Below are 25,229 nucleotides of genomic sequence, written 5' to 3' on the forward strand. Positions count from 1 at the left end.
AAGAAGCTTTGGCCGAACTGATTGAGGAATTCCTGTGCACTGGCCGTGTTTACTCTTTCGTGGCGCTGTGAAATGCTTCCTGGCAGCAATGGGAGGAGAATGAGTATTCATGAGAGGGTGAATGTAAGGTGGAAGAAAAGTGTTCACAAGTATCAAGGGCAGGCCTGGATATGTTTTAGTGCCATGGGGGAGGCAGGAGGAGGGGGCTGAGTGGGCGGAAGAGGGGAAGGGAGTGAGAGAGAGAGAGAGAGAGAGAGGGAGGAGATTGAGACACAACAACAGATACATGACTTTTGACTCCTTGGAGGGCGCATGCGATTGAACACACAGCGCAGAAAGAAAGAGAAACTCGGCAACTAATAAATGTGAAACTACATTGTGCTGGCATTATATGGTGGCGTAACAGATTAATTTCCAGATAGGGCTAGATAGGCAGAAAGGCAGAGAGTGAAGACCAAGAGATAGAGCGACAGATAGCTGGAGAATGAGAGATAACGGGGAGAAGCAGAGAGATTAGACGCTGTATTTAGAGAGGTCTGTATATATAGTCCTCTGTAGCCCGCTCTGGACACCCGCCTGGCACGCCAGCTACAGCGCTCACCTCTTTGATTGGATAATTCTCCGCAAGGTGATGCCTCTCTTGCTGCTTAACCTCTGTTGCACTTTGCTCGACTGCTTAAGATAGCTCACTTCTACAGCAAAATACACTGGAAACTCTAGTTTGCATTTTTATTTTGTTGGTATTTTTTTATCCACATTTTGCAGTTGTATATATCAGTTGATATCAAGAACTGGTCTTTCATATTTATTATCAGGGTATGAGGGGATGATGGTAATTAAAGTGTCTGAGGTTAGTTGAGTTAGATATGGCATGTTACGTACTAAGCCGTTCACAGGAGTTGGCTCATGTGAAGTATGCTGTTAGTCCATTGGGAGAAATGAAGGGTAGCGGTCTCTGTGTGGCAGTACAGTAACTTCATTCTTACAGCGTGGAGGGCCGGAGGGAGAGGAAGGAAGTGCCAGGTATACGAGTGTGATGAAGCTGTTTGAGGAACAATGACGCTGATAGGATGTTAATGTGTTCAGCAGCTCACATTTGGGCCTGCTGGCTGTTGTTTGCGGACACTGGGTATCCCGTACGGGGGCAGTGATTAGTGGGCTAAGCATTCGTCAACACGTCGGAGAGTGTTTTGATGCTGGACGTTCTCAGAGGTTGATCACCGTTTGGTAATTACTGGCTATTGTTTGCTCAGTTCCTGTTTTTTGGGCTCTCTCTCTCTGTGTGTGTGTGTGTGTGTGTGTGTGTGTGTGTGTGCTTGTGTTGTGCGCGTGCGGTTTCTTTTTTGAGTCATTATTAATGCTTCAATAAGATTAATTAATTATGCAGAGAGAGCACTCAGTGATTGCTGAGTTCTGGGATTTGGTAAAAAATATCTTTGTCCAATAAATCAGTACAGGCCCTCCACCACTGGCTGCATTGCATTATGGTCTATTGAGGCTATTGTTGGTAGAGAAATGAGATGAAAAAAATATATATATCTTGGTTGTCCTCAGTGTTTGCATGTTCTCTATCTGTGTTGCACTTAATGATGAATTCTAGACTTCATTATATCAGTGAGTGAACAAATTTTGTGTGCAGTAACTGATTTTACACACCAAATTTAAATGTACATTATTCTTTTATTATATCCTGGTCTGCTGATCTATTCTGGCAAACATCTCGAGTGCTGTGGCTCAGGTTGACTAATGTAATAACGTTAACTGAATCAGCTGGAAGCATCTACGTTGCTAAGCTGTTTGACCTTTACAAAAATAGTGCAGGGGAAAAGAAAGTGAATCAAAAGTCTAATTATATCACTCCCCAAATAAATTCTTTCTGCCTATTTTTTTTTAAATTGTTGGTAAGCGACCACAGTGTAAACAGGAAAACCCATTACTTAACTGATTTTAATAGGCAGGTGAGCCAAAAAGTTAATTTTGGACACGGGTTGAGCTGCAGCAACAGCAGTGTACGGCAGCTCTCACACCTGTTTAATGGGCAAGAGAGAATGAGAATCCTCTCTCTGTCAGGTGTGTTAAACCCATTAAACCTCTGTCCATCTAACTGTCAGCATGGCATTATCAACCAGCCACACACACACACACACACACACACACACACACACAGTCACAGCACCATACAACTGAGTCACAATACATCTGCAGCCTGTGTTGCTGTGAATTATTGTGAGGTGCAATTCTGTTGCCTAACTCAATGATAAAGAAAAGGTGAATACTTATTAAAGTCTCTCATCAAATGAGATCTGAAACAAATTAGGCAATATTTTATGAAAACATTTTTCCTAAGGGGTTTAAAAATACATTACATTGATACATCGATTATAAATTTTGCTCATTCATCTGTATCAATCTGATAAAAGAAATAAATACAATTAATCTTTTTGAGTTGAGCCGGTGAATCGATGTGAAATGCTTTGAACTGAGGCATTCACATTTCTTTAAAAAAAACAAACAAAAAAAGCATAATGCTGTGGTGCTCTAAGATAATACTTTTTTTGGCCATTTTTTTGTTTTGTTTCAGATTTCATTTCAGATGTGAAAGCCTTACATTGTTACATTTATTTAATTTTGAAAACTGAATGGGATTGTTGATACGAATCACAGTTTGCAAACATGTATCAAATTAATTCCCCCAACTGCATAAAAAGAAAAAAAAAAGTTTGCAGTTGAATCTGGCAACTAGTAAACGGTTATTTGAGCTTTATCTCTATAGAGCCAAAGATTCACACCCACAGCTTATTCATTCTAATATGTGTCATGATGCTAATCAGTGTGACAAGTGATTAGTCATTGTGTTGGCAGGTATTTTATATCAGTATCAGCATTATTATATTTATATAAGTATACCATCTATATTATTGCTCAACCTTATACGCACATGCAGGAGCATGCAGACATTACACACAGATGTGTGTGTGCTCTCATTAAGTTGGCCTCTGGCTAGTTGACAGTAGTCTCTTCCTCTGTGAGGTTTTTCAGCGCTCCGGTCATGCTGTCAGGGGCAATGGCTTCATAATGACGTCTATTTCTGGAGAAGTGGTTCCACAGAACCACCACATCTCCCGGGGTTACTGATGCTGAAGAAAGGACTCTTATTTCCTGTTTGCCCCTGCGTGTTTGTGTGAGTGTGTACGTGTATGTGTGACTTTGTATCACACCCTGAGGGCAGTGGAGGTCGGTAGTCAGCTGGTGTTGTTGGGATCCCACACTGGAGTTGTCAGCCTGACTTTCACAGTCGCTTAAAGCACAGGCTCAGTCTGCTCGGAGCCAACACAGCCACAGCAAGTTAAAGTCCACAAGGGAGAGATACACAGAGAGGGTGAAAAGAGAGATAAAGAGAGACACACGGAGGACTCTGTTAACTGGGGACCTGGATATGAGGCCAAAAATAAGTTTGGAGGCGTTCCACTGAGGTATGTGAGTAAAACTGAAAAAGGAAACTTTGCTTTTGTAGACTGTCAGCTTGAAACTAACTGTGAACAGGTGCTTTTGACACTAAAATCTTAAAAAAAAAAAAAAAGTCATTGTCAATTTGTATTAGTGTGAGTGTGTGTATGTGTGTGTGTGTGTGTGTGTGTGTTTGTGAATGATAAGATAAGATAAGATAAGATAAGATAGACTATATTGTGCCAGTGGGACAAGCCATCATCTATCCATGGTCCAACAACAGCTCTAGATACAATGTGATTAAAACAGGTTAGCACTGCTTTTTAAGAGAACATGAAATTTGTATCTTGTATGTTGTTTATTGAGCAAAGATGGATATGTGCCCTGATGTGGATTTGTTATTGGATGAGTTCCTCAAAGTGAAGGCAATGACAAGATGGCTCGAATATAGTCAAGTGAGAGGGAAAGCTCTTTTTCTTGCACCCTCATTTGGTGTTTAAAGGGGAGGTGTGTGTGAAAGTGCATGTATCTAAATGCATGTACAGGGATGATACTCGAGAAGGAAATCTAGAAATGAACAAAAGCCATCACTCATTGGCCAGCAGTGAGCATAATATGAAGCAGAGAATACAAGAGCAGAAAGTGGAAGAAGGGTGGGAAAGGTCAAAGGAGGTATAAAGAGGAGGTGGGGAGGAGAAAGGGTGGGCGAATTTGGAAAGATGAGTAGCAGGTGTAAAGAGAGCTAACAAAACTATGTCTGCTGGGTCTTTTTATAGTAAGCTCATGACCTGCTGGCTAATGGGAAACATTTAGTGCTGAATTCAAATTCAAGTAAACATACGTGAGGCAGAGAATATGACGAGGCTTGCCTTGCAACATCAGCCTTTTGGGTTTATTTTTAACTTATTTTGCTTTGTGTAGTGAGTTGGAGCCAACTTGCATGTCCTTGGTGCGGCTATAAGGATAGATACTGCTACGATTATGCCTGACTCACAGTCTTTGAGCTTATTTATGAGCTACTGAAAGTTAACATAAACCACAGAAAGAAAAGAATAGTCTGTGCACACATGTGTGTTCTTACATCTATAAGTGCTAGTGTATGCATTTGTTAGTGTGTGTGCATGTGTGTGTCCATGCATGCCTGTGTTTGCTCCACACGTGCTATTTTTCAGCGTGTTCCACCCACATAACAGCTTGTCTTTGTTTCCTAGACAACTATAGAGAGAACAGCTTTCAGGCACAGAATACTGCTGTAAAGTGAGCTCACCAGCTGACCATGCCACATGCCTCGACACACAGCCTAACACATCACAGCAAGGCACAAAATGACCCGACACGACACGACACAACACAACACGATACAGTGCGATAAACTCAACACACCACAGCACAGGACATGATCAGGCTAAGATTTGTAATGCATATGGATTTTTTTTGTTTCCCCATTTATAAGCAAGTCACAAAACCGGCAATGAAATGGCAGAGCAACAGGTGGATTGTTTGAAGGGATCAGAATGTCAGATTTCCCTTTTAAATTTGTATTATTGAATCAATAGGTAGCATTGGTCTTATTGCAAGAGATTGTCAGTGGTTTATTGGAAACATGCAAGAACCATTTGTAGAAACAGATTCGGTCCTAATTGGCACATACAGGCAAATTTCTCTTATTTATGAACAACATTCGCTCTGGACCCATTGTATGATCACTTCTACATTACATTGGCTCCCTAAACCTTCTGAAATGGACTGCTATTAAAGAACTTTTGAGTGATAATATTCAAAATTCATTAATATAAAAATGAGAACAAATGTTTAATCAAGTAATTGAAATTAATTATGTCATTAATTAGTACTGGCTTACCCATCTCATCTCCTCCATTTAGAGTACAAGCTTCTTCCCTCCAGCAGGCGATACAGCATTCCCACATATAAACGAAATGGTTTTAAAATCTCTTCGGTACCTGCTTCTATTAATAGGCTAAATGGAAATTTTTTAATTACCAGTGGGTGCTGAGGTGTCATTGACTGTGCAATGACTCTAGGATACCGGATTATGTAATATGATAGGATTGAGTATATGTAATAGTTTGATGACACTGGATTGTGCAACACGAAGGATGAGGGTGGAGAAACACACTGGGATGAAAGTGTGGATCATGCTGTCATAGACTTACATTTAAGACACTGTTGAGTGTGTGTATGTAAATATGCAAGTACAGTTTTATTGACTCTATTTTATGATTGTATAGATTTGACAGTATTTATGAGTATAATGGCTAATTGTAATGCCAGTTGACACCAAAAATTCCCAAGTCAGATGAATGCACACTCAAGTACAAACAGGTAGAATTCATCGTGGTTATGTGGTTCATTTATGATAGTTTTGACTATCATGCAAGACTATCTTATGGAAAAAAAGCTTGACAGAGTGAGGTTAAATTATGAAAATGTTCTGGTATGAGGGACATAGACTGTCTGCGGCTGTGTCTAATATTTAACCAGTAAAATGTCTTAGGCTAAAGAGGGCCAGCGTTAAATAAAGCTTCTCTGTTTTGCGCCATGGGACTCTCACTCTCGTACTTGACGGAGAACTGAAAATGGTGCATCTCTACAGTAACTGCTCTGTTTAGATTAGTCAATTAGAAAGTCTTGTGTTTCAGAACCTGAGGGGTCTTGGCTCCCTTAATTAATACCTTAGTTTTCTCTTCCCTCTGCACTTCCATGTCCTCATGTGTCTCTTGCTCAGCAGTGAACCAGTCCGATGTCACATGGCAGTCTCTTTAACTACTGTGAAGATATCATCTGCTCCAGTGTGTGCCTGTCTGTGTGCTTGTGAATTAATATCACTTTGTAATTGTGCACCTCCAAGCATGGCTTAATGGTTTAGCAACAATTGTGTTTATGTGTGTTTGTGCAGCATGTCTCTCTATTTCATATGTTTGGATGTGCTTTGATGCTGTTGCCCATTAAGTGAGCTGAGTTTGTTCGCCCACATAAAGTGATAATACCCGTTCTTGTGACTTATTGAAAATATTCGTCTGTGCATCGTTGTCATTGAGGAAGCAGCAGTGAGAAGTGGTGGGTTTGTGGACTCTATTTCCCCACCACGCCCTCCTGATGACAGTAGTTTCAGGGCAGAAGTGTACCTGCTGCCCACCTGACACACATTCATGTGTCATTTCCTGTTGTGTGGGCGCTGAAGGGACTGGCAGAGACAGGCTGTACTGTTGCTACGAAGACTCCTTTACTTTAGTCCATTACAGATCCAGAAAACACAAGTTGAGATCCACCGCTTATTCATTTATTTATTTATTTATTTATTTACTTATCTATTAATTTAGCTTTTGCCTACAAAGCAAGGCAGAGATGCTGGAAAGAAAGAGGTGTTACTAGTCGTGTTGGCAGAAGTGACGGTGTGTAATAGCAGGTGTAAGCTGCATTTGAACCTCAGCTGGGGTGCCACTACTACATCACACTTGTACAACAGATCATGAGCAGAGACTGAATCTCATTATAGAGACTGTCCTTCAACCAGAGTCCCAGCTCCGCGCTCCTGTGTCAGTAATCATCTACCTTGTCTTGTCACAGTGTCCTTCAACAAGAAAATCCCCACAAGCTCTAGATTTACAGTATGTAGCGGCATTCACCCACTCCCTCGTCTTCCCAGAAGGGTCAAGCCATTTGTATGTTTTCAATTTCAATTTCAGACCTGGTTAAAATTGTTTCCTACTAACACTTAAAGAATACATCATTTTCTCTCCTAGAAAATACCTTAAAGGCTGGGTTTACTACATCAGGACTGTACCACGATGTACTATTAGAGTCTCCAGGGCAAAGTGATTTTGACCTAGAGACTCTAATAGTGGAAGATATTTTAGTTTGTGTTAAGTTGTTTAGATGTCACACTTAAACAGTGACTAATGCATTCAAAATGGTGAAATTGGTGGGAAGAATATACTCATACTTTTTCCTAACAATTACTAGAGAATTTAATTATGGTGAAAATAAACTGTTGGTCAGACTCCACTTTGAAAACCAGTGATAGATGGGTCCCACCTCTGAAAAGTATAATTTCACTCATCCATAGTATTATTCTGTGTCTGCCCCATACCATAAAAACACTGACAGACTTTAACGTGGGGCTGGTCTGTGTAAAATGAAGTTTTCATTTTAGCAGCATGAGTGTGTGAAGGGTTACAGTTTAGGTGTAATGGTTAATCAGCGTTGCAGGCAGCCAAGTGAGCCGTGCCGAGACTACTTTAGATCGAGCAGGGATCAAGGCGGAGCTCAGGATCCCTTTCATTGTTTATACACGACATTTAACAGTGTGTTTTGGCTCAAATCAAGATATTGCAGGTTCTAACTTATGCATACGCGAACACAAGAGCACCAGGCAGACCAGACACACACACACACGCGCGCGCGCTGACAAGTCAAACTGCCTAACATTTATGTCAGCAGCCTCTCAACTTTCCCCACTGCCTTGTGTCACAGCCTTTAATTAGCCCAGAAATCCAACAGTGTTCAGTGCTGTTCCCTTGTTAGATTTCACAGTGATTAGTTTCCCCTTTCAATCTGTCCCTCCCTCCTTTCTGTTACTCATCTAAGCCCTCCTCCCTCCACCGTCCTCCCTCTTTCTTTATTTGTTTTCTCACACTCCTCCGTCATTCATTACCTCCTCCTGATCGCTCCGACTCCCAGGTCAACTCCGTCGGCTCAGCAAAATCCCTCTGCTCCTGACAAAGTGTCCCATACCATCGCCTTCATCACCTTCCTCCCAGAAAGAAGGGATTTATCACTTTAATTACACTGTGTTATTTTGGCCATGTTAAGTAACTCTTGCTGTAACCGTTGACCCTCCTCCTACTTGTGTTTGTGTGTGTGTGTGTGTGTGTGTGTGTGTGTGTGTGTGTGTGTGTGTGTGTGTGTGTGTGTGTGTGTACAACCACATGCATATATAAAATGTGGACATGTGTATGCTTTGGGATTAGTGTGAATTCTTGGATTAAGAGGACCTTACACACTGTAAATAGGATTGTTCACTAGCTAGTGTTGGTGAATTTCTTTCTTTCTTTTTTTTTAATTCCATTAAGTGCTCAGTAATGAAAGAAGCATGTAAGTAGCCAACAGAGGCCTGATGTAGCACCTCTCCCGCCTCTGCATACTCGTGCCCTTTCACTGGCCACTTCCTGATTCGATGGAGCCCTGCTTTGAAGAGGAAAGGGGAATTTTAATTCAGAACGTCCCATTTCCACAAATCAGTTAGAGCGTTATGAATGGCGCAGTGTTGTTTTGTCTCTCTGCTCTGTGTGCTGCTTAGATGTGCTCTGACGTTCATCTCATCTTGTTCCACTCGCCCAACAGGACAGCACGGTCTACGAGAAAGAAAAAGACATCATCTCTGTAGTAAGTGTGTCATCAGTGTTTCATGTCATGCCAGTTCCCATTTGAAATATGAAATGTGGTAGATCCCTTTTATTTTTGTTACCCAGGCCTTACAGTGCATTAAAGTAGTGTTATGATGATAGAAGGAATATTTGAATAAATTCAAATGTGTTGTCAGGGATAGAATGTAATTTCAATCCAGTGTCATTGTCAATGCAGATTGTTCCTCCCAGCAAATTCTGTTGTGTTTTGTCCTCAGTGCCGTCAGCTGGTGGCGGTATGTGATGACGTCCTGAGCTCCAGTCCGGAAGCGCTCCTTTCCCACACCGCTCAGCTAGAGAGCGTCGATCTAGTGCCTGTATCACCTGGCGATCACCTGGTAATCAATCATCTTCTTATTGTCAAGTCTGGCCATTCTCTGTTATTGCTTTTATTGGGTCCAGCCATTGTCAGACCAATAACTATCCGACTGATTCATTTATTAATGTGACCTGCCCAGAGGCTGCCCAGCCCTCATGGACTTGGCATATCCAAGTAGTCACATGCTTGTACAAAGTCACAGCCTTACAAATACGGTGAACAATACAGAAACTAAACTTTCTACAGACATAGAAACATTTTATTTTAATCAAATGAGCCAAAAGAAATTCATAAATACGGAAGTCGTGTGGCTGTACAACACACCACAAAGATCATTCTCAGTTTCTACCAAATCAGAAAGCAGACATGTTCTCACGTTAGTGGGAGTACTACCAAACCCAACTATTTCATTTCCTGCAAGTCACACCTTAATGTTTTTTTTAAAGGTTGATGGTGACATATCAAATAAATAATTTATTACAATAAGATGTTCTGTTGTTGAACATGCAAACAGGTGCGATGGCAAAAGTCTGTTCAGTGTGCATCCAACCAGCAATCAGGGCAATTTATCAGCTACACACCGCAACATACACCTGTAAATTCACCTCACACAAAAGATCATCAGCAAGCTATAGTAATTTAATTGACTATAAATTATATTTAATCGTAGAATGTATTAAAATTAAACCAAACTTCATTTATGTAGCACACTGCGTACATTCACGTGCAATGCAATTTGCTTTAGAGTAAAAAAAAAAAAAAAAACATAATAGAGAGAAAAATGCAACAACCTCGGTGCCTATATAATATTTAATAAAAGTTTCATGAACACCACTGTTATCTCCCCATGTGGAGTATGGACAGACAATTCATCACCAGATCAACAATATTAATAATCTTCCCATATGCTGTGGGACTCCCTGAGACGAAATCTTATTGAATAGGAGGCTGTGGCCTAATGTGTGTCTTTTGGGACTCTGTGACATGAAGAACCAAGGCTGTAAGCCATTTTTAATTTACTGCACTGAAGCAGCTGACTAACCAGCAAGTATAACATACAATATGGAGAGGGCAAGGGCCAATTATAACTCTTTCTCATGTCTGTGTAACCCAGTTAGATTATCATTTAATGAGCTCTGTGAGTTTCCTTCATTTTGCGAAGCCAATCACAGTTATTCTGGCTGCTACTGTTAATTATTTTCACCTCTTACCTCAAAATATCTCATTACGACCATGTCTTCAGGTCATCTTGCTCCCCTCAGTCTCTCCAGCCCATCTCCGCCCCACTTCATCGTCTTGTCTCAGTTTATTGACAATCAACACGCCCTGTCAGCGTGGCGTATCCTCTCTCTCAGCTCTCTCTATCATTTGCCATATTCCCTTTCTACCTTTTTCATTATCGTGCCGGTTTCCATCATCATTTGGTTGCACTTGTCATTTCTTTCATGCAACTCAAGGTTCTCACTGTACCCTGCTCTATTCATACACTCCTTTTTCTCTTTCTTAGACTTTCTCTCCAACCTTGTCTAGTGGCTCACGCGCTCCTTTCTCTCCTTGCCTTTTCTGCTCTCTCAATTAGCCTTCAGTCTCCACATAGGGTACAATTATGCCTCTTTCTTCTGTGCTTGTTATCTACCTCCTCTTGTGTCCTCTCCCTTTTACCATTGCACTTCCAAAGAGCAATTTTGTGTGCGACATGCTTTGAATTTCCTTCCCCCTTCTGTCTCCTCAGCCCAGTAGGTTAGGCTCTCTCAGGTTGGATGATGATTGCAAGTCTCCGTTCCTTATGCTCGGTGCACAGGGCTCAATGCTTTTGAAACGCTTTCGCTTTCTTGATTGTCTTTTCTGATCATCCGCGATTGGTGTGATCTGCACAGCTAGAGGCACCATTTGTGGCTTCACTTCACCACCTCTCTTCTCTTCCCTGCTGCCATAGAAACATACAAGTGTGTTTGTGTTTCTGTGTGTGTGTGTGTGTGTGTGTGTGTGTGTGTGTGTGTGTGTGTGTGTGTGTGTGTGTGTGTGTGTGTGTGTGTGAAGGGCAGTGGTTGTAGTTGTGGTACCACAGCTAACACTACCGTACAATGATCCTACAGTCGCACTGATTAATTTCCAGAGACATCATCAGCCAGTAGCAGCCAAACCTGGTTATTATTTGCCATCAGAGAAGCTGATTGGAGTGAATCACCGATTACAAGGTCTGCCTTTTAAAAGGATGAGAGTTTAAGTAAGAATAATGGGAATTTAGAAGAAGACAGGGTAAGAGAGACAAAAAGAGTCATCATTATTCATTTATACTAAATGCACAAAATTTCGGAGATACTTACTCTTTCATTAGGTGTACTTATGAGGTGCATCCAGGGAAAAGGCAGTATTTGTTATTGAGTTCTCTTATTAAATCTATACCAGCTGCTGCCACTCAGCATGAGGGAGGTAGTCCTAATATATTTTAAATGCACCATAAATAAACGCCTGGTGTAGCTATTCTGTATTGCCCACAGTTGTAACACAGTAAACTGAGCCCGTAGCTCCCTCATGAAAGCTTTTATATTTACCAGGACTCTGAGCACAGGTACATGAAACTGATTGGCTGCCTCTGTCTGCTTACTGGCTCAGTCATTAGGTCTAAAGGCAGCAAATTGGCCAAAGGCACTATGTCTGGTCACACAGAGCCAGTGTGAAAGAAAACCTTGGGGTATTTTGAGGTGTGATTTGAGTTGTGCGGCCACCGCTCTTATGATGCAGGGACGAATAATAATGGGTGGCACCCTGTGCAAAATTAGCACAGAGGACCTTGGATAATTTCAGCGGATATGTCGATATCTTAGTAGAAATAAAGGTATTTATTTTTGGCAAGAAGCTACATTCAGTACAGACATTTGGATGCCTTTGTAATTCCAGTCAGGTTCCTGGTGTCAAGTGATGTGAACAGAGATGCACTGCTCGGCTGATTGGTAATTACAAGCTGAACCATTAAGGCATCTGGGGGCAGACGTCAATACATCCATATGGAGTCCAACAGTGATTGAGAGCTACAAGCCAAAGTATCATTTTTGCACCAATTAGGATGAATAATTTCGGCCATATGACATGCAAAAATGACATATTGTGTGGCTGAGTGCCTCACATGACCCTCTTCCCTCTAAATGTCATCCTTCACCTTACCTGCTCCTTAAAAAAAATCCCTTCTCTCTCCCTCTAAAGCTCTTATTGTTTGTATTTTCCTAGCTCTTGCTCTTACATGCTCGTTCTGTGTCTAGAGCACTATTGTAAGGGCATAAAACCCTGACTTTTACCCTTTGGTTAAGATTTTGGTTTTAATGATGCACTATATATAGGACTGCACTTATTGTCCCAGTCTTTTTCTCACCTATCTCTGGTTTAGCAGCCTGAATTTTGAAACGTCTTTCTCTCTCTTTCTCCCTCCGTTTGTGTCTTGCAGGGTATTGAGATAACGTCGACTTGCTCCAGTAACCACTACGTGACTGGGACTGCTACTGAGGTCAGACTCTCTCACTCAGTTTTCCTTTATTCACTGTTGACTCAGCCCACAAGCCATACAGGGTGAACCACCGCTGTCAGTGGCCTGAGCCAACCCCTCATAGAAGCAGTGTGCCAAACATCTGACTCTATTGAACTCCTCCTCGGTCTGATCCCCATGAAAGAGCTGTGGGTTAGACCCGAAAGCTGTTTGGTTACACTGAGCCTAACATCTTGCAAGCCATAACTCTGAACCAGTTGACATGACGATCTTATCGACATTACACTTCAGCTGTACTAGGTAACAACTCACAGGCCCAGGTCTACCAAACCTTTGTGTGTGGGCGGCAACACTTTTCCACTCATCAGAGTTGAAGATTTAGATCTGCAAACCAGGCACATTGCATTTGTCAGTCTAAAATAGGGAAGGAGCTGGATGTGCTATATTGGAAAATGTCAATTTTAAAGTGCAAAAAACGGAGGGGGAAATTTTGCAAATTGCTCCCAATTTGATTTGCTAAAACCAAAAACATGTTCTGGCTCTTTCTCAAATAGCGTGACTCTCATCTGTGACAATGACAAAGAAGTTTAATCCACTGAGGCGAGCTATATGCGGCAGGAAAACGCATACACAGCACTGTCCTCTCCGATGGGAACTCTGTGCACAGTTGAACTTTGAAGTTTTAGTTTTGATGCATTTAATACGGAACAATGGGATGAAATATCAGCTATGGACTGGGCGGAAATCCCTATGTAAGTTCACTTGTGATGTATTATTTTTAGCTGATGGCTCATATCTTCACTTTCATATCGCTGAACTGAAATTGAAACTAACCTACAACCTATACTTTGTATTTAGAAACATCAGCTCCAAGCTGATACAAGCTTGTACCAAATACTGCCAAAACAGTAAAAATATAAATATCTTGCATATCAATATACAATATATCATCACCTTAGAATATCTACGGATGTTTTCAGTTGCCAGTGTCATCTCCTGTGTTTTCTGGCCGTGATGAACAAGGTACCTGCAGATTCTAATGTTAAAGCTGTAAAAGTGATGAATACCTGTTATAAAATAACACAATGCACAATTGATACAGCTGCATTTGTAATTCAGATAAGCTATGTCACAGTGCTGTTAGGCCACTTTGTATAAGGAGTATAGGAATATAAATTCACACCCAGACCCTCTTTAGCTGTCTGTGCCCTGTATTCATATCATATAATATTGTTGCAGAGCCACTTTAATATTGCTAATGCACACTATACATTATCTAGGTTATTATGGGCAAGTAGCTATTGAAAAACAATTGACAGTGAGTAATGGTCCCTTATATTCATTTAACCGCTTATGGAAACGAGGTGTAGATGTTGCTCTGTAACTCAGGGATATAGTGTTCCTGCTGAATAATTTGATGTTCATGCTTATAGCTGATTGTTAAGGTGGGCAATGTCACAGGGAAATGTCCAGCAAACAGGATTCACACAGGTTTAAGTTTAATTATAACATTAAAAGTGGCCTCCGGTCCCTTAGTTATTTGATGGTGCTTAATTTAGTTTTTGGATTGATTTCACATCTCAAGATGCATAACAGCTTCTCTGGGAATATTAAAGTGGTTCATGGAAGGAGCACAGATGCAAGATTTCAGAGAGACACAGAGATCAGAGGGGGGAGGAGAGAGAGATCAGGGGGCTTGTGAAATAAGCAAGGGAGCGATAAAGGGATGGAAGAGTGTTTACCAGTGAGAATTAGGAGTGCTTGTAAAATGAGTGCTAGAGCAGCTCTCCTGGGGGACCGAGAGATGGATATGTTATTTTTCCATGATGTCAGCAACGGAGTACTCTACTCCCCTGCTACTGAGGTTATATGACTATAGCTGACTACTAATGAGAGATAAAGAAAGAGTGAGAGAGAGAGAGAGAGAGAGAGAGAGGACAGGAAAGACAGAAAGAGAGATGTGAAGATAGGGTTCAAATTGAGATTAAAGGATTATGGCAAATGTCAGTGTTACAAGCCTTGTCTACACACACTCCAAGAGACACGCGCATGCACACTTACATCCCCACAGACATGCAGAAATTACATTTGTCGTCCCTGTGATCTTTAACAGTTCAGTAAATATTTATCAACATAAGCGACTCTGGTGCTCGAGGAACCAGGAAATGATGCCACAAGAGGCAAAACCTGCTTCAAAACCCGCTTTGCTGAGTATATCAAAGACAGGATTTTCACGACTCATTGAGTTTTTGGAAACCTTTAAAGTTTGTACGAGCTTTATTAATTGCACTGCCGCAGTTTGGACGTTGGGTACTGTCATTGTGCCATTGTCCGGTCAACTGTCAAGAGATCAATTATTGAGGATTTAAGGCCATTAGTTGGGGTCTTGGATTATTTTTAGTCTTGAGAGACACTTTAAAAGTTTGTAAATCAAGGCTAAACTGTGTTTGATCATTGGAATAACTATGGGATGGGATTAAGCAGGGAGGTGTGCGCCTGCATAGCTCAGTCAGTAGACCATCAGGCTTTTAATCTGAAGGCAAAGGGTTCAAGTCCCTTTCCAGATGTATTTGTTTGTCTGCAGAGCCAAAAAAATAAACTCTATTCACCACTGTTTCTTGTTCAGGACATATGACATATTAAGTCATAACTTGGAATAGTAACACTGTTTTAGGGTGGTTTAGTCTGTAGTCGTACATACGTGAAACAGCTAAAACAAAAACGATTATCTGTTGATGTTACAGTGAAGTCACAGATATTGGGTGAGGTCGGGTAGCAGCGTCCCCTAATGGTTACAGCCCCACAGACTGGTCACAGGTTCAAACCTCACAAAACAATATGTATGTTCTTATATGTGTGTGTATCACAGAATACACAGAGTTATACACTTTTGTAAAATAGGACGTGGTGTGCTTTAGCTGACTTTTTTTTGCCTGTCATTTTGCAGTCTGCAAATGATTTCTGTGAGAAGATCCTGGCTGGCGATGAAGTCATTAAAGTCAATGACCAGATAGTGGTGAGTGTCTTATATTGGCATGCATGGGCACGTACAATGTGTCTGGCACCGTGTCACTGAGTGTTTCTAATGATAAAACAGTAATCTTCAAGCCTCTGTTTTTTGCCGCACCAGGTGGGCTGGAGCAGAGCGAACCTGGTGAAGAAGCTCAAGGAGAACCCGAGCGGAGTGACTCTGGTCCTGAAGAAGATCCCTGGCTCGCTCCGACGCAGAGACACCATCCCGCGGATCTCCTCTACACAAGTAAGGAATGATTGAAGGCCTAAACCGCTCATCACTTGTATTTTCTTAAAAGTATGAGTGTATCCTCCTTTCTCACTTACAATCAAACAAGCATTTTAATACAGCCTGGATTGAAAAATATAGAGCCTGTTCTTTACGGTTGCACTAAGCAAAGTAGCTGAGTGTTGATTGAAATGACACAAAATGTGGAATAATCAGATAATCTATCAGTGAGTAGATTTGATGAAAATCTACTCACTGTAGACTCAACCATCAAACTGCATGCTTATTTCAGCTTACTTTGTCACTTGAGTCTAAATGGACTTCACTTAATTTGATCCCCGGCAGTTTTGCGTAGTGTACCTTTAAAATGTACAGCCTTCGAATTGCTGTTAGGATCAAGTGGCCCACTTCAAGTTACCAAATTTATTTACTTATACTTCCCCTTGAAAGCCACATTCACTTGCTAAAGTTTGTGTGGAGTTTTTTTTAAATTGGAGGAAATCCCTAGCCAGCAATCTGTAGATGTTGTCATACCCATTCTACACAGCTCATGAATTTCAATGAAGGATAATCCGACCCAGAAGTCAATGTCACACTTGAAATTATCCTGCACCTGCTTTACATAGTTAGAATGGGGATTGAGGAGAGGGAGGAGCCTGTAGTCTCCATTCAAGAATTACATCTTCATTTGGGATCTATTTCCATGAACACTTACGCTGCCCAGCATGTTCTCAGTAGTCTTCACCAACTGTTTTTTTTGTCTTTGAACTAACCAACACGTTGCATCCTTAACAAAGAAAAACACACACACACACACACACACACACACAAACACACAGAGTGTATTTCACACCCCCTTGTGACCATCACCATGATAATCTCAAATCTGGTTGGCGCCTTAGGGTGAGAGAACACACACAGGGAGATATGAATCAGTTGTGTGTATCACTCCTTTTTGCCCTTGCAAGATGGAGTGTCAGGGACTGTGTACGTGCATGTGTGTGTGTGTGTGTGCTTGCGCGTGCACAAGTGTGTTGTTTTCTCATCTCCTAAGCCACAGAGCGCGTGGACGGAGCCCTGAGGAAAAGTCAGCCATTACAATCCACATGACATCCGCCTCCTTAGCCCCCGCTTGCCCCTGAGTACACACACGTACACACACTTGGGCATGTGTTTACACTCACCTGCATGTGTTTCTCTTCATTTGCTCTCAGAGGGGGGAAGAGGAGGAAGAAGAGGAGGAGGAGCAAGAGGGGGAGGAAGAGGAGGAAAGCAACCAGAGGCACTCAATATTTGAGCGGGTTGCAGCTTCGGTCAGGTCTTTGTCTTTTAGGTGAGAACAGACATGCAGTGCAATGTTGCACCTTGCACACCTTGAAAACAGAAATTACCACTTTGCCTATCGTTCCTTATCACACTGCTTCTATGTGCCAATAAGCCAACATATCAGGCTAAACCCCCCATAGTATGAAACATGCACACATCACTATTTTAAACAACATATAGGGTCATTAACGTCAATATAAACTATAACAACTATATGCAAACAAAATAAAGACAACTCATCAGAGAAAAATTCTCTTGTCCTCATATGTACTTCTTATATAAGGGGTTTCCCTACATGTTCATATAAATACCAATATATGAAGTATATTAAGATCTGGCCCATTTTCATACATGGACATATACCATACATTACAAATACAAGAATCTTCCCTATTTTTTGAGTCCCCAGCTGCCACTGTCATATAAGGACACATAAGGACAATTAGCTGTTTTCATATATGCACATATGGGTTACTTACGCAAAAACTGTATATTCACCATATATGGGCAATACATATATCACCATGCCCACATGGGAATGTACATGTTTGGTTCATGTAAGAATATTATGTAATAATGTTTCTTTGGTATAGGTGCATATGTGTCCCCACGTGTCAGGGTCCCATATGTGTCTCGTACCTAGAATCTACATCCTTCATCTCACATAAATTGTGGCCGGACAGCTGGAGTCATTTCATGAACAGGTTGTCGTACTGTTGGTGAACTTTGAACTTCGACCTTGCTTTAGCGAGGTAAAAGCTTAATTACTCTTTCTAAATCTTAGCATGCAGACAGGGCAGGTTTGCCTCGCTGAATTCCCCAGGATTTACTCAGCACAGCTAAATCTCAGAAAAATGTGTTCCCTCTCCCACGAACCCGTTTGGCCTATCAGGCTATGTTGTTAATCTTCCACGGTCCGGTAGGTTTGTGATGAGGTCACGCTGCAAATGCCATAAAGGTCCTAACACACACCCACACCCTACAACAACTTGGGAATGAGTAGAAAGGAGATGATGAGGTGAGAGAGTAAGAGAGAAGGAGGGTGGGAGAATACTGTAAAGAGACAGACCAAAAAATGGAAAAAGAGAGGTGAGAGGAGGGAGGAGAAGTGGTGTGGAGAGTCAGAGAAAGAGGGAGGGATGATGGAAAGCAGGCATAATGAAATAAATGGAGGGAGTAGGAGGATATGATGCATTAAGACTGTAAATAATCCCATCATATCGTCATACTCTAAATCCCTCTGTTTCTCTGATGGAATATCAAAATAATCCAAGTAGAAACTCTGATTAGCCTACAGACAATTTATGATCATAAAGTCATCCCTTAAACACTGAGGTTTCCATCCTCTGAAACCTTGTTGCACCATCATTAAAAAAAAATACTGGCGGTGTGCCTCTGTGCCTCCTAATGCATCACTATAGGTAACATGACCAGGATGCTCTCTTGTGTTACGTTATTTGTTGCATTTGTTGTAGTTTTTTGTTTGTTTTTAGTACTGAATTGTATTGACGTAGCTTGATCGCTCACTTTGTAACTCAGTGTTGCTATTCTAATGCTGCTTTACACTGTATGTTTACACTGAAATACTCAAAGTGTCAGTCATATTTACAAGACTGTAAATCACAATGAGAGCACATAATCACACCACTGTGTTTGTTGTTACAGCAGGACATTTCATATAGTTCCTCTAATGTGAAATGAGTATTTTATTGGGATGCTTTGTTTTCAACTTGAAGGCTACAGGCCAATGTTGTATTTGTAACTCATTCATTCATTCATTCATTCATTCATCTTCTAAACCGCTTATCCTCACTAGGGTCGCGGGGGGGTGCTGGAGCCTATCCCAGCGTTCATAGGGCGAAGGCAGTGAAACACCCTGGACAGGTCGCCAGTCCATCGCAGAGCAGACAGACAAACACTGACATCCACACACACAGTCACACCTAGGGGCAATTTAGCTTCTCCAATTCACCTGACCTGCATGTCTTTGGACGGTGGGAGGAAACCGGAGTACCCGGAGGAAACCCACGCAGACACGGGGAGAACATGCAAACTCCACACAGAAAGGACCTTGGGTGGGAATCGAACCCAGGACCTTCTATTTGTAACTCAATGTTCTTATTCTAATGTAGCCTTTATGTTTAAATACCTGAATGCCAAAAGGCTGTGTTAACGTGTGGTTTTCAAAGTGAAAATTAGAAACAGTGAAACATCACAATAATTGAATTCACCTGAAATTGTTATAATATAAGAAAAATATATGATGAACGACCTCACAACTTCAAGTTTATTTGCTGCTGTTTAGGTATGGCATCAAAACAATACTTGGCACAAACCAAAATATCTTTTCATGTCAGGGTCCCTTGAACAAAATCACTTCAAATTGAAATCCATCATCCACAGCTTAATGAAAGTTAATGTGGGGGTCCAGAACCTTAAAAAAAAATTAAAAACTGCTGTTATACAGAGTTTTGTGCAGGAATGTGTGCTTTTACTTTGGTATTGAGTCAAGTGTCGAGAATGGTGGAATTTCACTGGTAATGATGTCAGCTGTTGAAACTCTGGTGTTGTGACGTCCCTAGTTGTGACCAGTTTCTTTCCTTGCCATGGTCAAGTTGTTCCTCTCCTCTTTTCGCATCGTCCAGGAGAGCCATTCACGGGCCAGAGGCACCTCAGGAGCCGATGGGACAGGAGGAATCAGAGCTCTCCTCTGACAGGGGGCTGGATGGGAGTTTGACTGTCACGTCACATCAAAACCAGCAGGGGGGGCTGTCACCCTCAGGTAAGGAAACCCAAGCCACGGCCTCTGCTATACCTTAGGAATCTGATCTGTAACATCACATTATTGGCTGAGGTGGCAACTTAGCATAATCCTGCACTAATGAGATGATTGTCAGAGCAGGTGTTAGTCTGATTTAATAGCATAAGTGGTGTCATGGAGACGAGTGAGGCTTGTCACCAAGAACAACACGATGAAGAAGAATGTTTTATCCTGTATAATCTTAATCTTTATTATTAACAGACTCAAGGTCCAGATATAAAAGACACACATAGTATACAGACAAACATAAAAGATTACACATAGATAGCCTTGTGCCCTCAATGGTTAAAATACATACAAATGACAAATTTATACAAATTTATATTTTATATAAATTTGTATAAATTTATACTAATTTATACAAATTTATATTTTATAAAAGACTATGCAGTATAGTTTTTGTAAACCAACCAATAGTAATTTTTTAATTGCCCATAGGTTGAAACAAGAAATATTTGCAAGTAGAATGTCACCCAGTTCTGAAACCACTTGGATGTCTGACTTGCTTAATATAGGTTGATCACTTTTTTTGTGTGTTTTTTTAGTGGAGTCTGAGGGTTTCGAGGCTTCAAGACTCTCCCCTGGATCCAGGAGGGACAGGTCGCTGTCGCCCAGAAGTCTCTCCCCGCGAGGATCGGTGTCACCCAGACACTTGTCCCCGCAGGAAGTCACCCAGGGACGAGCAAGTGTCAGTTCATGTCCTGAGATGGGGGGACATATGGTGAGAGGAAAATCAAAACATCAAAAGATTTTAGTTTCAACATTAAAGCTTTGTTTTTTTTTGTTACTATTGTTAGTCAAAGTCAGAAAGCAGATGTGTGAACAGCATTGTACTCTTTCTGTTTGCTTTCTCAGGAGAACAAGGAACGTAAGAAGAGTTCTACAAAAGGTAAATGCTCGTGTTGTAACAGCACTTTAACAAAACTGTTTGGTACAAAGGTTGTTGACGCCAAGTAAAAACCAAGATCAGAGCAAATTGAGTCTTATTCAAGAGTTAGGCATACAGTAAACAGGCAATAAACAGTTTCAATTTCTCTAAGTGTAAAAATAATGCTTAAAAAATAAGAGTTTCTCAACAGAAATAAGCTAAGACATAAGATCTGCACTTTCCTTTGATTTAATCAACTTTATTTCAAACTGGTAACAAAGGAACGTTCATTATCATTAAAATGAAAAATAAAAAACTTTAAAAAAAAACAAAACATTAAAATAATTCAATGTATACATACACCAAATTCTTCATTGAAAAAGAAAAGAAAAATTCCCAAACGTACAAAAAGAAGTAGGAGGAAATGAAAACTTATCAATTCCTATTACTTTTCTGTAACTTAAAAATCAAATAGTCATTATATAAGCAATCCTTCAACTGCCAGCTAATTAATACACATGCATTAAAGTGAGTGAAGTCCAAGGCATCAGAAACTTTGTCCTGGGAAAGGAAATTGCTGCACTGTTCGTTGATCCCTGTCAAATAACATTTACTCAACACCCCCCTCCTCCCCCTTCCCGTCCCTCCATCCTCCCAGGTATGACAACAGCTCTGAGTCGGCGCCGTGTGTCCTGCCGTGAGCTGGGACGTCCCGACTGCGACGGCTGGTTGTGGAAGAAGAGGAAGGAGAGCAGCGTCTTCATCACCCAGAAGTGGCAGCGCTTCTGGTTTGTGCTCAAGGGTCCTTCACTCTACTGGTACACCAGCCAACAGGTGGGCCATGGGGACCGCTTATTTCTCGTGCCATTTGATTATTCTAAATCCCAAAGTCCAGATTGTCTTTTGGTTTGCCCCCCACTCCAGTGAAATCAGATCTACAGAGCAGGCTGTTAGTGATTCAGTGTCTTCAGAGAGCAGATTAAAGCTGCTTGTAAAAATACTTTAACAACAAGCAGAACCTCTGAAGACTTGGAACAATTAAAAAAAAAAAAAAAAACAGATATCTCTTCAATTCCAAATGAACAAAGTTGGATCTTCGACATGCTTTTAAAAAACTAATCAAAGTTGTTTTGGCCCTACTACTGTTACTTTACTTTGCTTTAAATTTTATTTTTGGGTAGGATGGATTTGTGAAGAGCTTACAAATAAGCTTCAAGCTACTTTAAAAGATTGTTTTTTTCCCTCCCAAACCCACAGGGTCCAAGCGAAGGAACTGAGTTTATTTTCCTTTATCAGTTGTGTAATGTGCTACATTCATCTTCCTGACAGTAGCAATATCGCAGTGTAATTGTGGTCCTGTTTTACTGTAGGCTTAAATATGCATTTTCACCTCGCAACCGAACATCATTTACAAAATCCAAATGTCCATTTTGAGAAGTTCATCCTTCATTATCTCTGAAGTATGGAGGATCCAGGCTGTGTTAGTGCTTTCATTTTTAACAACCAAGGTCTTCTACTTTTAACTGTGCTTTTAAAGGTTATTCGTTTTTCAGGGTTTGGAGTCGCTCTTTTCAAATGTCACATATACATCACAAATGTCAGGTTTTGCTCTTCAACTATTTTTCTCATTGTCAGAGTAGACTATCGGCGCTGATTGGTGTGTGTGTGTGTGTGTGTGTGTGTGCCTACAGGAGGAGAAAGCGGAGGGCCTGGTCCAGATCGCCAGCTACAACATCGAGAGCGCTGGAGAACACAAGCGGAAATAGTAAGGATAACCTCGAAGAGATCACATGGAGTTGCAAAAAATAACACCAGCGAAACGTCTGAGATCAGTTTCCCTTCGTGTTCGTCTCTCTCCTTCTTAGTCTAACTTCCTGTTTCTCTCTCTTTTTCCAAAGTGTGTTCAAAATGCGCCACAACCGATTTCAGAACTTCTTCTTCGCTGCTGACAATGTTACCGACATGAGCAAGTGAGTAGGATGAACTCCACTTACACATCTATCTATCTATCTATCTATCTATCTATCTATCTGCAGAACGAAGAAAGAGACATATAGCAGCAGATTGACCATTTCTAAAGTGCATCTGTATAATGGTAGATGAGGATTTGGATTAGGAGGTTTATTATATTTCCTTGTAAAAGTCTCTTTAACCATTTTGTGCACAAAGTCTGTGTTTGTATATTGCAAGTAGTGATTAGGCTGATATCACTCATGTCAAATGTTGGCCTGCGCTGCCCTCTGCTGATGAATTAACTAGATGACAAAATCATATTCACAGTAACACCTGATCCATAGAGATCATGGGCTCCTCCAGACAGATGTTAAGAGGAACATTTCAAAGAACTGCCTTGTTGTCTGTAGGATTTACAGAGGACAAAAGAACACTGTTGTCAAGAAAAAAAAAAAAAAAGTAAAGAAAAGAAATAAAGAAAATCGGCTAAGTTGGCTTGCCTAGGTCAGACTTCCAAATGAGTACTTTTTGTTGTTGTTGCTGATATCGATTTTTTTTTTTCTAGATGGATTAATTGTTTGATTACAGCCATACAGAAGCACAGGAAGTTCTGCACTGACCCACCAGACAGTGAAGAGGGTAAGGAAACATTCCCCTCTATTTTTACTTGCAGTACAACTGTCTGCTGCTCACTACAAAATCATTATGTGGTTGCCATTTAGCAGATACTTTAAACCATCCATTTTCATGTATGTATGCACTGGCAATTTTCTGTCAAAGTGCCATTCTCTACCCAGTGAGCTATAATTTTGCCATGTCTAGCCAAGCGGAATGAGCTATGCCTTTTCTTGATTTGGTTCCTTGGTTGTCTGTTATAACCGTTGCTTTATTTTATCATGTTTTGTCGTGTCTCTTATTGGTTACTTTTGTTCTCAGTCCAGTGATTTTATGTCAAAGATTTATTCCTATATTTGTTCTTTTAACTTGTGCTGTTTATTTTACTTATTGAGCAGCACTTTGTGAATTTTGTTCAGAAGGGTGCTTCATAAGTAGGTTATAATTAGGCTATCATAAAGTCCCTGTGTATTTATGAACAGAATGCTACAGCGAGACAGAATCAGAGGATGAGCGGTCGCCTTCACCCCGCAGGAGAAACAAGGTCAGCACAGTGGCAAGATTAAACACACAACGCACACTTTTACAATCACACAGGCGCACACACACACACACACTCGCATCGTAATCACAGTGTGTGTTTGTTTTGTGCCTCAGAAAATGCAGTCCAACACTCTGCCTCGTCCCAAGGGGAAGAAGAACAAGGTGCCGTTGTCGAGTCCTGCAACAGGGGGCAGCAAAGGAGCAGGTATAGAGCACGTTCTCCCTCTCTCTCACTCTCTCTCTCTCTCTCTCTCTCTCTTTCTCTCTCTCGGCTTTTCTTCCACCTGTTTTTTCTATCCCCTCTCATTGATTTATTGCATTAATCTGTGAAGTGAGTCTCTCTCTGATAGATGTTTTAATAAGTGGTGTTTTCTGAGTCATCTTCATCACAACATGTTATTTTCTTGAGTCTGCCCTGTGGATAATTAGCCCAGTCAACAGTCCGCTGATGAATAATTCATAACGGCTCCATGTCGGGACGGAGTCGTCAACGACCCCTCGCTCCCCCCCCCCCTCTTTTTCATTTCATCTCTTTCTCCTGTCACCTCCCTATCTCGCCCTCCATCTTCATTCCTTCCCTGCTCCGTTGTGTCCAGGTACCCCAGAGGATGAGATGGGCGTAATGTTCAACAAACTAAAGGAAGGAGGAGTGTCTCTGATTGGCCAAGACCAGCCGCTGACACACGACCACTTCAGGAAATCTTTCATTCGACGCAACAAGAACCCCATCATCAACGAGAAGGCGCACACGCTGCGTGCCCTGCAGAGCACCCTGAAGGTCAGGAGGAGAGCCACGCAATTAATCTCGAGGGGCTTCATCCACAGCCCCAGCGCACCTTTTCCCTTCCAAGCAACGAGCCACATCACAAAATGCTGTCATTAGTCAAGTCCCCGCACTCTGCTGCCGTAATTACAGCAACAGCTCAAGCCTCTGTCGATGATTGGAAAATAATGTGCACTGCAAAGAAAAAGAAAAAAAAAAAACAGTCATCATACAAACAATTTGATGTTTTTTAAATTGGGATGCGAGGACCTCCCAGGGGCCCTTGAAGTGCTTTGAGGGTGTTGGCAAAATGAGGAATAGATTAATTTCATTATAATTTAATTTGTGCCAAGTTGTTGTGATACAAAAAAGTGTGAGTCATTATTTTAATATTAAGTTTGAATTCCAGCACTTTGAATATGCTTA

The 25,229-nt window shown here is 41.2% G+C and overlaps 1 protein-coding gene across 1 annotated transcript in view; it reads left to right on the forward strand.

Moving 5' to 3' along the window:
- Positions 1–25,229, forward strand: part of cnksr1 (connector enhancer of kinase suppressor of Ras 1) — a 32,677-nt gene that overhangs the window by 6,197 nt on the left and 1,251 nt on the right. Inside the window, exons 6-21 of the mRNA XM_030045200.1 lie at positions 8,812–8,853; positions 9,092–9,211; positions 12,635–12,694; positions 15,621–15,689; positions 15,804–15,932; positions 17,129–17,247; positions 19,886–20,022; positions 20,607–20,782; positions 20,917–20,950; positions 21,588–21,763; positions 22,621–22,694; positions 22,828–22,899; positions 23,448–23,521; positions 23,980–24,041; positions 24,155–24,245; positions 24,637–24,818. Coding sequence (XP_029901060.1) covers positions 8,812–8,853; positions 9,092–9,211; positions 12,635–12,694; positions 15,621–15,689; positions 15,804–15,932; positions 17,129–17,247; positions 19,886–20,022; positions 20,607–20,782; positions 20,917–20,950; positions 21,588–21,763; positions 22,621–22,694; positions 22,828–22,899; positions 23,448–23,521; positions 23,980–24,041; positions 24,155–24,245; positions 24,637–24,818 — 1,617 coding nt within the window. The remainder of the gene's footprint in view (positions 1–8,811; positions 8,854–9,091; positions 9,212–12,634; positions 12,695–15,620; positions 15,690–15,803; positions 15,933–17,128; positions 17,248–19,885; positions 20,023–20,606; positions 20,783–20,916; positions 20,951–21,587; positions 21,764–22,620; positions 22,695–22,827; positions 22,900–23,447; positions 23,522–23,979; positions 24,042–24,154; positions 24,246–24,636; positions 24,819–25,229) is intronic.

This window comes from Myripristis murdjan, chromosome 22 (genome assembly GCF_902150065.1).
Source record: "Myripristis murdjan chromosome 22, fMyrMur1.1, whole genome shotgun sequence".
Classification (NCBI taxonomy): Eukaryota; Metazoa; Chordata; class Actinopteri; order Holocentriformes; family Holocentridae; genus Myripristis; species Myripristis murdjan.